Consider the following 14,279-nt stretch of genomic DNA (forward strand, 5'->3'; position numbering starts at 1 on the left):
TCTGAAATAGTCTGTGAAAGATTCTTTGACTTTTTATACAGTGGTATCACTAGCACACAACATTGTTTAGGATGACAACACACAGAGAAATTTCAACATCCCTTATAGCAAATATTTCATTGTGCTTGGGTGAAAAGCTAAAAAATAATAGCTCAAGTCTATCAATTTACTACCTGACCTAATATGTCCTAATCTTCAGTGTTCTATAATTTGCATTCTCACCTTTCAATAAGGGAAACAGATCAGTAACCTAAATAGTGTGATTTTTGTTTATGGAATTATTGAACTTTCTGAAACATAGCGAGGTTTCAGTTGATTTAAAAAGTAACTGGATGGTGTATTAAGAGCTGAGTACGTACTTTAAAAACACATCTGGGCAGTAGTGATAAGTCTTACTCTGTAAGTGAAACTGCTTAACTTTGCCTGTGGTGTCATCCAGCAGCAGGACTCTGAGGAGTTAGCCCTGGAATGTCCTTAGGGACTAACAATGGATGGAACTGGAACAGAACTCAGTTGCAACCCATTGTCATGGTATATCCTTGATGGAAGGACGGTGGCTGCCGTCTTCGGCTGACTTTACAGCTTCAGGAGCAGTGGGCAAGGAGCCTGGGGCTCGGGCCTGAGCATCAGGTCAACTGAACTGATTCTGACGGTTAAGAGCATGCCACAGCCTCTATAGTCATCTATTCCAGTTACCAGGTTTTAACTCAGTGCTGCAAAGAGAAGGAGACAATCTTAAGAATCAGGGAAAACCTTGAGGTGTCAGGGAATCAGAGATTTCAGAGAAAATATTCTAAAAAAGGCGTACCTCCCCAGAGCTTCATGAATGACTTCTAAGCACTTCATGTTCTTTAAAAGTCTAATAATACAAAAATTACTTCATCGTAGCAGCGAGGAATCCTGATACTTTCAAAGCTCTGTCTTAGTTAATTGCTATTTGGAAATAACCTTGACTGTAAGACAGAATTATAAATTATTAAGCTCTTTGCATCCTCATTTTGTTTTATGTACTTGTTTGTTTGTTGAAGCTGGCACTGTTTACAGCTCTATGAGGCAGGTCTTGGTATTTGCATTTGAAGAGGAGAAAGCAAATTCAGAGTGTTTGAGTAACTTACCTAAAATCTCTGGTTGAGGTGTGTCTCATTTTGAGATCTGTGAAAAACTTTGGTCCTGGAAAACCTACATGGACCTTAGTGGGAGGAAAAGAATCTTAAAAAATTAAGAAAGAAAGAAGAGAGAAAACCAGAAAGGGGAGGAAGGGAAGAAGGAAGGAAAGAGGGAAGGAAGGAGGGGAGGAAGGGAGAAAAGGAGGGAGGAAGGAACGAGAGGAGGAAAGAAGGGAAGAAGGAAGGGAGGAAGGAAGGAAAGAGGGAAGGAAGGAGGGGAGGGAGGGAGAAAAGGAGGGAGGAAGGAACGAAAGGAGGAAAGAAGGGAAGAAGGAAGGGAGGAAGGAAGGAGAGAGGGAGAGAGAAGCAGTAAACTACTATTTTTGCCATTATGGTGAATTTGATAATATAAAATATTTTATCATTAAACGCCTGTGTGTGGGGCACTTTGCCAAATGTTAGGAATATAAAGTGTTACAAACCCCCCTACATTTGAGATCATAATTGGGTTGGGGTTATAGACCACACAAATACAAATCAAACTGATTCAAAGCAGCACAGACCAGTTGCTGAATGCCCCGGCATGGCCGGCTGCATCTCCCCATCACATGCAGGCTTCACCACATCCCTGACGCTCCGATCTGAGTGCCTTCTGTGAGCACGGCAGGCCTCCGGCAGGCACCTGTCAAGTGAATTCTACTTTATATATTTAATACAGGGCGAAAGCCAGGGTGTGTTGCCATGAGAACCGGGATTGCAGGGGGCTTATGGGATGTTTTGAAATGTGATGAAAAGGCAAAATTTGTGTGCAAGCACTGGGCAGAAGGAGTAACCCACCCACCGAAGCCCACAACAACTCCCGAACCCAAATGTCCAGAGAATTGGGGTGCCAGCAGTAGAACGAGCTTGTGTTTCAAGGTGAGTATCAGTTATAAAGCTGATAAGAGAATCTGCAGTATGCTTCAGCCTAAAGAATCACCTAAGGACATAAAAAATAAACAAAAACCAAAACACTGTGCCCAGACTCTACCATAGGTATTTAGAAATTCTGATTTGATTAACCTGGGGATCAGTTGTTTAAGAGCTCCTTGGATGGATGCATTTAGACCCACAAACACAACCGACAACATAAAAACAACTTACAGAAGGTTTTTCTCACCTGCTCTGCCACTATCACCTCCTCTCTGCTTCTCTCCTTTCTCCCAGGCCTTCTAGATCTGCCTCCCTCCTTTCCCCCCTTCCCCCATTCCTCCTTCCCTTCCTTACCCCCTTACCCTCCCTTTCTCCCTTCCTCCTTTCCTCCCTCCCTTCCTCTGTTCCTTCCTTCCTCCCTTCCTTCTTTTCTCCCTTCCTCCCTTCCTCCCTTCTTCCCTCCCTTCTCCTTCCTCCCTCCCTCCTCCTCTCTCCCCCTTCCCCCCTTCCTCCTCTCCTCTGCCTCCTTCCTGCCTCCTCCCTCCTCCCTCCTCCTTCCTCCTTCCTCCTTTCTCTCTTCTTCTTCTTCTCTTTCTTCTTTCTTTTTCTTTTTTTTTTTCTCTCTCTCTCCTTCTCTTTCTTTCTCCAGTGGGGTCTTGCTCTGTCATCTAGGCTGGAATACAATAGTACAATCATGGCTCACTGCAGCCTCAAACATCTAGGCTCAAGTTCTCCTCCCACCTAAGCTTCCCAAGTAGCTACAAGTATATACCACCATGCCTAGCTAATTTTTAAAACCTTATTTTATGTAAAGATGGGGTCTCGCTACGTTGCCCAGGCTAGTCTCAAACTCCTGGCGTCAATTGATGCTCCCACATAGACCTCCAAAAGCTCTGGAATTATAGGCATGAGCCAGTGCACCCAGCCTCTTTTTGTCTTGATAGAAATTTCTGTTTTCTTTCACGCTGTTGTATTGCAATTCATTTTTTCCCCATGCTCTCAGAGCCCAAGTTTTAGCTAACAAAATTGATATGCTACAATAATGCCACATAGGTATTCTAAAGAGAGTCCTCCCTTTTTCTGATTTAACCCCAATGATTATAACAATGGGTGAGGAAAGGAAATGATAGGTTGGGGCACATGGCTTTTCAGTGCCCATTAAATGACAATTCAATATTCTACCACTATTTAATACATTCATAGTTTAGGCCATTCATTTTCTCCTTATACAATCAAAATCACTAAAGCAAACCAACAGACAAAACAAGAAACCGAGAAAATAACAAACAAAAACCCCAATGAATTAAGGATTGGGGTCTTTTACTCTCTCTCTTTTATGAGTCACATCCTTTCTAGAGAAAATTAGACTTAGCCGAATACAGAAATGTACCTACTGTATTAGTCTGTTCTCACACTGCTATAAAGATACTACCTGAGACTGGGTAATTTAAAAAGGAAAGAGGTTGAAATGACTCCCAGTTCCACATGACTGGGGAGGCCTCAGGAAACTTACAATCATGGTGGAAGGAGAAGCAGGCGCCTTATTCACAAGACAGAGAAGAGCATTTGAGAGTGTAGGAGAAGCTACCACTTATAAAACCATCAGATCTTCTGAGAACTCATTCACAAGAACAGCATGGGGGAAACTGCCTTCATACTCCAATCGCTTCCCTCCCTCAACGTGGGGATTACAGTTCCCTCCTTCGACATGTGGGGATTACATTTTGAGATGAGATTTGGGTGGGGACCCAGAGTCAAACCATATTACCTACTTACTGCTTAATGATACTGTTTTCTAATAGTCCTGCTCTCTGTACTTCTTTTACTCAATCCCTTTGAATGGCATATGGCCATGACATGCCCTGTAAGACAGTTTGGCAAGACTGATGAAGAATTTGCATCAGGATGAGGCTGTGTAGTCTTTTCTAACTCAGGAGGAGCATGGTTAATTGAGCTGGTCACTCCCACTAATAGAAATAGGAATCCAGGAAATCTTAATCCAGATTGGCCATCAGATCTAACAACATAATTTACATAGAAGGCGATGTATTGGGCTAAGACAGAAGAGATTTGTAAATGGATTATTTGAGGACTAACACAAAGAAAATCAAGTATTTTATTGTTACCTCTGGAAACTTTTGAGTTACTACACAAAGGCCGGATTCATCTTATTCCTAGCCTTCGCCTGAGGATGTTAGGCTATGGAGATTTATTGCAGTTTTTTGAGAGAATCAGCAGTTTTACCCTGAGCTGAGAAGTCAATCAGGGGCTTCAGTAGAGAGAATATTCAGGTGGGTGTTCAACAAATCAAAATATGTGCCTGACTAGAAATTAGGTGGTTTTAGAGGTACTTGGGGTAGGGTTTGTTTGGAAATATATAGACCACCTTTATAAAGATTAAGGTGTGAGAATTATTAATGAAATTCAGCTGACAGTAAGTCTAGTTAAGAAAATAAAATCTTATAGTCTAGCAAGCTGAGGCATCATAGGAGTCTGGGATATACTGATGTGGATACCTACTTGAACACCTTTGTCCAGATAGCTTGAGTCATGTTAGGGTCAAGGTGAAGGTTGTCTTCGGCTGCTTAATGACAACTTGGGCAACCATAGTGCCTTGGAAGCAAATTTTTTTCCCCACAAGCCTGTTATGTGGGGGCCATGACTCATGAGGAGCAATGCATGGAATTAGAAAAGTCAGAGGCCACAATTACCTTCTTTCTTTCGGCATACTGGTGGGTGTGTCCCAGACCGTCACTGTTGACTGCATTTCACTATTCTCTCTGCAGTCCTCTGAATATTATGACACAATTCCTAAATCATATAACTTTTAAATTTAATTTTGCTCATAACTCCCTGCCAGATGGGTGTCTGTGGCTGCATGTGCTTCAATAGTTGTTGAAATGTACAACCATAATGAAAAATACAAGGCAGTATTGAAGGACATTACCAACAAAATGTTGAAACATTGCCAGGTTATTCATTGTTTTAGCTGAACACAATAACAAACTGTGCACAATTTTAAGAAAGTTATTTTCCTTAAAATTCTTCTTCTTCATGTTTACTTTCTCTGTATCAAAAGCTTCTTTCATTTTTTTCCATCTCAATGCCACTTTTTACACTTAACCAAATTAATTTTGTCTTCCACAGAGAGGTGTATACATAACCCATATGCCTAAAGCTCCTAAGATTTTCATCTAATTTCTCTTGTGCTATAAAATTATTTTATTTTCTAAGGTTTTCTCAACAAAATAATCCCTCAATTTTTGTTACCCAACTATTCACTCATAAATTGATTTTAAAGCAAAAGAATTACATTGTTTTGAGTCATTACAATGTTTTGTTTTTCTGTAAATGAATGCTCATCAAAAGTAAATAATTGTTTCTCTTAATGTGATAAACTACACATCATAAAATAATTTTTGTAACCATATCATCTTTAGCTGTATGCAAAAGGAAAACATGAGAAAAAAACGTGGTTTGAATCTCGAGATTTTTGTCGAGCTCTGGGTGGAGACTTAGCTAGCATCAATAACAAAGAGGAACAGCAAACAATATGGCGATTAATAACGTAAGTGGTATTTTTATGGATTCCTCCTTTTTGTTATCTAATTGGTGCTTATGAAGTTGAGAAAATTTGTCTGTTTCTGAAATTGTTGTCTCAGGATGCTAGTTTGAGCACCTGTATCATCTCCCAAATCTGTGGGCCTTGTTTGATCTAGCTTCACTTTCAAATCCTTTAATTTTATAAGTGTAAATTCTGCTGTGACTTGCTCTATAAAAGTTCAAGATGCTTAATACATATTTGTCTTTCAATACTATACAATTATTTACTCTCAGGCAGTGGCCTGTTTTTAAGATATTTATGGGATATACCAAAATGCACATCTATTGCGTAAGTCTTCTATTTAGCTGTTAAATCTCTTTACTTTTGTACTATTAATTTATGTTTTGGAGGTAACTTTCAAATGTGGTTAGTCCTCATAAGTTACTGAACTTGCTTCATGCAATAGCATATGCTTTCTTTATGTTTTGGATTTCATAGAGCTAGTGGAAGCTACCACGAACTGTTTTGGTTGGGATTGACGTATGGAAGCCCTTCAGAAGGCTTTGCTTGGAGTGATGGTTCTCCTGTGAGTAATTTGACTTACTATATAACTTCCTTACTTTATCGTGTATTTATTATTATGTTATCTTTTTATTTAATCCAAACTTTTAGTAAGACAGGTCATTATGATAGCCACTGTCCTGCCATGCAAAATTGGTGTGCAGGTAAACTTCCTAAAACTTGAGTGTTTTATGCCCTCTTTTAGATCAATAGAAATGGAAACATTTTTGATATTCCCACTAACAATGATTAGGCTTCATCAGACTTCTCCATTTCCAGGAATGAAGAAGTGAGAGATTCTGGCACGTGCTGGCAATATTTAGAAGCCCTAGTCGTCACAAGAAGTGATTTTGTATAATTTCAGTTCTACCTCTTAATTTCAGTTCTGCCTCCACCAGCAACTTTTCAAGGAGCTTGAGTGAGGTGGTTTATTTGATGCCTTCATTGACATTTGGGTTTTGTATTTACATCTCTGGAAAACACATCACCGTGCTTAGTCCAAAACCCTGTGGGTTATGATTCCACACTGAAAACTCCACAGAGGACCTAGACCCAGGGCCTCCATTTGTTTCTTCTGTTTATTTTGGCAAAGTTTAGTAGCTGTTAGCAATATTTTCTGGGTCTTTTTCTTTTGCAAGAAGAATTAATTATATTTCTTTATCCTACACATTTAATAAAGAGAAAACTTCCAATAACACACTGAAATATTATCCTTTCCAATGGGTTGTAAATTTAGGAACTCCCAACACTGAGAAGTGGAACTTTGTTGCCAAGTTTTTCCTATATATAAACCCCCATTTGTGGCCCTTGGATCCATTCTATTTAATAAGAGTAAAGAAAATGTTGTAATAATCAGTTTGTACATTGTTCAACATCACAAGGTTCCATGTAATGAAAGCTGTTTCTTTTCCGCTATGTTTGTGAACTGTGCTTTCAAAGCAAAGCTATTGTGAAAAAAAAGTAAATTGATAAAGCAATGCAAACATATCTTTGATTTTCTGTTTGGATGAATGAGTGGCATTGGCTTGATACAAATGGTTAATGGTTGCAGTTTAATGTTTCTAATATAGGTTTCATATGAAAACTGGGCTTATGGAGAACCTAATAATTATCAAAATGTTGAATACTGTGGTGAGCTGAAAGGTGACCCTACTATGTCTTGGAATGATATTAATTGTGAACACCTTAACAACTGGATTTGCCAGATACAAAAAGGTATGATCACCTCTTCTCTCCTTTATCTCAGCTTGGTACACTAACCTCCTGACACCCCAGTATCTTTCCTTTATTAGCAGAAGCAAACAAACAAAATAACAAAATCAGGGAACTGTCAGTGGCCATCATTGCATAGGATAAGCATGAAGTTGATAAGCACAGATAAATGTGCTAAAGGAACAGAGAAGATCAAAAGGCTACCTGGGAGTTCTGGGCAAGAGTCATGTCCTCCCAGATAGTTCCCACGAGCATCTCTGATCCTGGCCCAGGTTCCATAGCAGTAGAAGTTTGTGGGTGTCCTACGCTGTCAACAGAATAACGCAAATGCAACTTCCATTTTGGAATTTTCGCCTTCTGACCTACGTTAATCATCAAACAGGCGAACATTTCCCCAAGTCTGAATATTCTAAGTATTGATTTCTCAGATGAATGTTCCACACAGTGAACAAATCACCCTGGAGTGGCCTCTGATGCTATTAGCCCCACCACGTTATTGGTGGTCAAACAGTATGCATGCTGACAGTCATTATCTGGGACTCAGAAAGTTCTGCATATCCAAGTCAGGCCAGAGGATCCGAGTTCTAATGTTAAGAGAAACCAACACACCAACAAGGAAATAAACGAACCTACCCTCGAACCAAAATACACGTCAATATCTCCGTTGTAAATGGATAAATGGAACTACATTGCCCTCTGCTGTTGGGGAATCTTGGCAACCATTTCAACTCTATGGCTGGAGATGACTTACTGTTCTGTTTATTTTCCATCCTCCTGCTTAGATGATTGCTTTCAAAGTTTCCAGAATAGAAGAAGTCAGTGGTGGCCAGTTGTCCTTTAATGGTCTCTTAGCTACCAATGGCTAGCATACTTTTTGCATTATTGTAGCTCTACTTTTGCAGATGTTAAATTCGTTAACCCAAAAGCTAGGTAACCTGAGTCCCTTTATCAGCTTTCAATAAAATCTAGATATATCACTAACTAATTGGGAAGAAAAATATTTCATTTAACTTTTAGTAAACCATACATTTAAGAAAAATAGATTTTCTTAAGAAAATACATTTTCTATTTTATAAATAAATAGTTCACATTTAATCATTTCAAATCATGAAATCATAAATAATTTCACAGATTATAAGATGTCTGGAAAATGAACACCTGTTAAACACCTATTACATACCAATAACTCACAGATTTTCACAAACTAATCTATTTGGTTTAGTTGACAAAATTAAGGCTAAATGATTTAAACCCAGGCTTGGGATTTGAAGCTAGGCTTTCTAATTCTAAAACTCATGATCTTTTTTTTTCTTTATATAATGCTACTTGTGCCTGAAAACTGTGGTGGCTGTAATTTCTGGTGGCTATTTTGTTTAATTCCTCTTAACACCTAATTTCTTCTTCTTAACACCTAATTTGTTTAATTCTTCACTTCTTATTCTCTTTTCCTTCATTCTGCCCTCCACAACATGATGTGCAAATTGGAGAAAGAAAGGGAAGGGAAAAAAAGAGAACAACTAAGTTTTTAGCAATATTGACTCATGAAAATAGAAGGAAATGTAATTAGCAGAAGTTTAAGTACACTTTATTTCTACTTTTCTCCTGTTTTACAGGACAAACGCCAAAACCTGAGCCAACACCAGCTCCTCAAGACAGTAGGTGTTTTCTTATTTTCTGATCTCTGTACTGATAACCCTTTCTCCGCCTCTTTCCTTTCTCAGTGAAAAAATTACTTGCCCTGGGAAGCTAGAGAGCAGAAGTCCTTAATACCTTTGAGTGAGAATGTCATGGAAGTTTGGGTCTTCCTCTCCAGAGAGAAGCTCATATGCACAAACATAAGGCATGTTAATACAGTTTCTCAAGGGTTCATGAATCAGTTCCAAGGTCCCAGGTTCCTTCTTCTTTAGCACATATATTAGTGTCCACAGGCTGCTGTAACCAGTTACCTGGTTGGCGGCTTAAAATAACACGCAGTTATTCCCTTACAGTTCTGAAAGTCAGAAATCTGGAATCAATTTCACTGGGCCAAAATCCAGATGTTGGCAGGACCACGCTCCCTTTAGGGGCTCTAAGGGAGAATCTCTTTCCTTGCCTTTTCCAGCATCTAGAGCTGCATTCTATGAACTCATCAGCTCATGGCCTCTTCCTTCTTCAAAACCAGCAATGTAGCATCTTCTTCCAGTGATCACATTGCCTCCTTCTCTTGTAGTCAAATCTCCCTTCGCCCCTCCACATAAGGATACTTGTTACTACATTTAGGGCTCACCTAGACGATCCAAGATAGCCCTCCCATCTCAAGATCCTAAATTAATCATGTCTATGAAGTCCTATTTTCCATATAAGCTAATATTCATAGGTTCCAGGGGTTAGGAACTAGATATCTTTGGGAGCTTTTATTCAGCCTACTGTAGCACAGAAATACGGAATCCCATGGATTGGAGAAAGCCTGAGGGGCCCACTTGATACGTGAATTCCTTGCTTCTACCCTGAAGCACCCAAGTCCATCTATTAAAAGTTTTGCTTTTTTTTTTCTTCTTATACTGGGGTGAAAGTTGCTTTCTCATAGTTCCCACTCCTTTGATGTAGAAGATTGTCGGTGCATTATATATAAATCCTTGCAGCTATGCTATCGTATTGATGAAAGTGACACCTGGAGTTCTTTTACCCAGTAATGACATATGGAACTTAGCTGGGAATACAAAATGGGTCCTTTTTACTCGATTGGTAGAAAGTGGATATTTGGGCTGGGGTTCAAATGTCTATTTGACGTGGAGATTCTGCTGTTCTGGTCTCTCAGAGTTGCAGATGCCTCTTGATATAGCAGCTCTATCCCTTTCACCTTTGTGTGCTGTACACACCAGATTCTTGAATTTGTCTACATAAAACTCATTGCCTTTTCTCATTAACTTTTCAGATCCACCGGTCACTGAAGATGGGTGGGTTATTTACAAAGACTACCAGTATTATTTCAGCAAAGAGAAGGAAACCATGGACAATGCGCGAGCGTTTTGCAAGAGGAATTTTGGTGATCTCGTTTCTATTCAAAGTGAAAGTGAAAAGAAGTTTCTATGGAAATATGTAAGAACATCATTCATTTTTAAAAATTTTAATAGTTTTTGGGGAACAGGTGGTGTTTGATTGTATGGAAAAGTTCTTTAGCGGTGATTTCTGAGATTTTGGTACACCCATCACCTGAGCAGTGTACACTGTACTGAATGTGTAGTCTTTTATCCCTCACCAGCCTCTTACCTGTCCCTGCGTCCCCAAAGTCCATTGTATCATTCTTATGCCTTTGCATCCTCATAGCTTTGCTTCCGCTTATGAGTGAGAACATATGATGTGTGGTTTTCCATTCCTGAGTTACTTCACTTAGAATAATGATCTCCAATTCCATCCAGGTTGCTGCAAATGTCATTATTTCATTCCTTTTTATGGCTGAGTAGTATTCCATAGTATGTATATACCACATTTTCTTTATCCACTCATTGGCTGATGGGCATTTAGGCTGGTTCCAAATTTTTGCAATTGCAAATTGTGCCAATATTATAAACGTGTGTGCAAGTGTCTTTTTCATATAATGACTTCTTTTCCCCTGGGTAGATACCCAGTAGCGGGATTGCTGGATCACATTGTGTTTCTACTTTTAGTTCTTTGAGGAATCGCCATACTGTTTTGCATAGTGGTTGTACTAGTTTACATTTCCACCAGCAATGTAAAAGTGTTTCCTTTTCACCACATCCATGCCAACATCTATTATATTTTGATTTTTTAATTATAGCCATTCTTGCAGGAGTAAGGTGCTGTCACATTGTGATTTTGATTTACATTTCTCTGATAATTCATGATGTTGAGCATTTTTTCATAGAACATCATTGATTTAAGGATGGGACAGTGACATGTGATAAACAAGGTGTCTACAATTGGTACCCCCTAGTACAATTTCTAATTATGTGCTGAATTTGCACCTCCAAAGGTCAAGGTAAAGATGGGAATGCAGGAGGAGGGGGAGGTCATAACACAAGTTATGCCCTATTGTTTAAATATTTAGTGCAGAATTGCAGAACTCAGAATCATTTTCTTTTTTTTTGAGACAGTGTCCCGCTCTGTCGCCCAGGCTGGAGTGCAGTGGCGTGGTCTCAGCTCACTGCAACCTCCGCCTACTGGGTTCAAGCAGTTCTCCTGCCTCAGCCTTCTGAGTAGCTGGGACTACAGGTGCACACCACCATGCCTGGCTAATTTTTGTATTTTTAGTAGAGACAGGGTTTCACCATGTTGGCCAAGCTGATCTTGAGCTCCTGACCTTAAGTGATCTGCCTGCCTTGGCCTCCCAAATTGCTAGGACTGCAGACGTGAGCCACTATGCCCAGTCTCAGAACCATTTTTTAGCTTGGGTTTTGTGAAGATCTATACTTGATGGCTTTGAGTTCCCTAATTTGATTTGCAAAGATTATAATTCTTAACTAGTTGTTATATGTCAGTCCTGGACCCTTTGTGTATCATATAGCTTAATTTTTAATTTAAAAATCTGGCTTAGTTGGCCCAAATTTTTGGCCAACATATAACACAGTTTGACTATTTATTATAATCATCTTTCTTGGTTGTAACAAAATTGTGATATCATTGATATACCTATCACTGAAGGTATAATTTACTTTTATGATTTATTTTTTCCAAGAGTGCTTTGCTCAGTATCTTTCTGATTAAAATTCTTCATGGCCTCATTGCCAGAGAGGAGGTAACAGAGAGAGCAGGAAAAAATAAGTTGAACAGTACTGAAAGAATAAAAATTCATTTGACTTATAAAGGTACTAGAATATACTCTGACTTAACATCATCTTGTGGATATACCTTGCTTTGAAATTCTCAAGATGTTTTCTAATATTACACAAATATATATATATGAAAATCAAATATATCTATATATAGTGAAATGGTACATTATAATGAAATTAATACATTTTGGGGTTCCTTTCCTTGTTCATGAATACACATGTTCTCCCAAGTTTGAAGAACAGATATATCCTCCTGGCTCATACACAGATATAAATTGTAATATATATGTAATATATACATAAAATATGTATACAAAATAAATACTTAACATATGAAATAAATATAAAGTAAAATATATATGTAAAAAAATATAGAAAATATATGTAATATATGTATAATATATTTTATATTATGCATATCAATCCTCTCACCTCAGCCTCCCAAGTAGCTGGGACTACAGGTGTGCACCATCTCCCACAGGGTGACTATTTTTCATATATATTTTGTATATATATTTGACATATAGATTTATTTTACATATATCATATGTAAACTATGAAGGAGAATATTTATTTTACATGTATCATATGTTTATAATGGTATATGTAAAATAAATCATATATATGATTATTTTTTATATAAAAAAGAAAAATTTGTACACAATTTAATAACTTGAATTTGTAAAGCAAATACCTTAAATCATTCTCTATAATATTAAATGCCTACAATAGTTACATTGCTGAAGACATTATTTAAAACAAAGTAGCCAGTCAGGATTATAGGATTATGCATCAAAGAAAAGATTCCTGCTTTACAAATTCAAATTCTTAAATTGTGTGCATATATTTTTTTTTATTTCTAGGAAGAACGTAATATAGAATGTACTACATTTCTGCAGAAATTCCTCTCTAGAAAAGGTTTCAATTAGGCTGCCTCATTAACATGTGTTTTGTCTAAGAACTTGCCGATTGTGTGATTCTAAATTAAACTATACGTAAACTTCCATGTTTCAGGTAAACAGAAATGATGCACAGTCCGCATATTTTATTGGTTTATTGATCAGCTTGGATAAAAAGTTTGTGTAAGTAAATCAAGCTAAAAACAACTTTGCTTGGGTTAGTGTTCTGACCAATACCTATGAGTTATTTTGAGATTTTTCTTTGTGGAATGCATTTTTAAAAATCCTACAGCATTCTCAATTGAAAAAGCAACTTTAAAAAAAGAATTTAAAATAATTCTATTAAATATTTTCAGCACTATAAATTCCAAATAAACAACTCAAAATTGGATTCAGTTTTGCAAAACTACACTTTTCTTTGTTTTCAGATGTCATCATCTGTCAGTAAATCATCTACTAAAAAGTTGTTGTTTTAGACATATACAAATACTGAATTTATTTAAAAAATTATAATCCCATCTGGGATGATAACCTTGCTAACCTTGCTGCTGGGAACCACAGTATCCTTTCCTATTGCCCTGTTCCCTGTGTTAGCAGCACTATTTTGAAACACACTTTCAATTTGCAGGAAATACTTTCCCTTTAAAAGGGTGATTGTGCCATTTTCTATTAGATATAGGAGCCAGTAAAAGCTGTAGGGACATGAGGAAATTAATACATTTTATGTTCTTTTTTCTTGTACCTTAATACATATGTCCTCTAGAGTTTGAAGGGCAGATATGTCCTCCTGGCTCATGTACAGATTTTTTTAGCCTTATGTATTCCAGGGGACTGCTGTTGTCATCTTTGAGTAATAGAGACCTAAATTCAAGGTTATTATTATTATTATTTGAGACAGATCTCGCTCTGTTGCCCAGGCTGGAGTGCAGTGGGGCGATCACAGCTCACTGCAGCCTCTAAATCCTGGGTTCAAGCAATCCTTCCGCTTCAGCCTCCCAAGTAGCTGGGATGACAGACATATACCACTATACCCCACAGGGTCATTATTTTTAAAGAGTAAAAATGTGGGATCTTCCTTTGGACAAGGAACGTCATTTTATCATTTCTAAAGTGAAAAGGTCAAATTTCATGATCTCATGGCTGGTCCCCTTCTGGCTCTCACAGTCTCTGAATTTCTGTAATTTATAGACATAAGTTTAGCCCACCTACATTACAAGAAACTAGAGTAAACACAAGAATCAGAGAATGAGCCTAATGAGAAATTCTATATGCT

The 14,279-nt window shown here is 37.9% G+C and overlaps 1 protein-coding gene across 2 annotated transcripts in view; it reads left to right on the plus strand.

The window, feature by feature from the left end:
- MRC1 (mannose receptor C-type 1) overlaps positions 1–14,279 on the plus strand; it is a 103,477-nt gene that overhangs the window by 57,020 nt on the left and 32,178 nt on the right. For both annotated transcript variants that reach the window (XM_063610096.1, XM_055296683.2), the window contains exons 12-18: positions 1,825–2,024; positions 5,459–5,586; positions 6,061–6,148; positions 7,194–7,338; positions 8,949–8,990; positions 10,250–10,413; positions 13,122–13,189. In XM_063610096.1, the coding sequence (XP_063466166.1) occupies positions 1,825–2,024; positions 5,459–5,586; positions 6,061–6,148; positions 7,194–7,338; positions 8,949–8,990; positions 10,250–10,413; positions 13,122–13,189 (835 nt within the window). The remainder of the gene's footprint in view (positions 1–1,824; positions 2,025–5,458; positions 5,587–6,060; positions 6,149–7,193; positions 7,339–8,948; positions 8,991–10,249; positions 10,414–13,121; positions 13,190–14,279) is intronic.

This window comes from Symphalangus syndactylus, chromosome 10 (genome assembly GCF_028878055.3).
Source record: "Symphalangus syndactylus isolate Jambi chromosome 10, NHGRI_mSymSyn1-v2.1_pri, whole genome shotgun sequence".
Classification (NCBI taxonomy): domain Eukaryota; kingdom Metazoa; phylum Chordata; class Mammalia; order Primates; family Hylobatidae; genus Symphalangus; species Symphalangus syndactylus.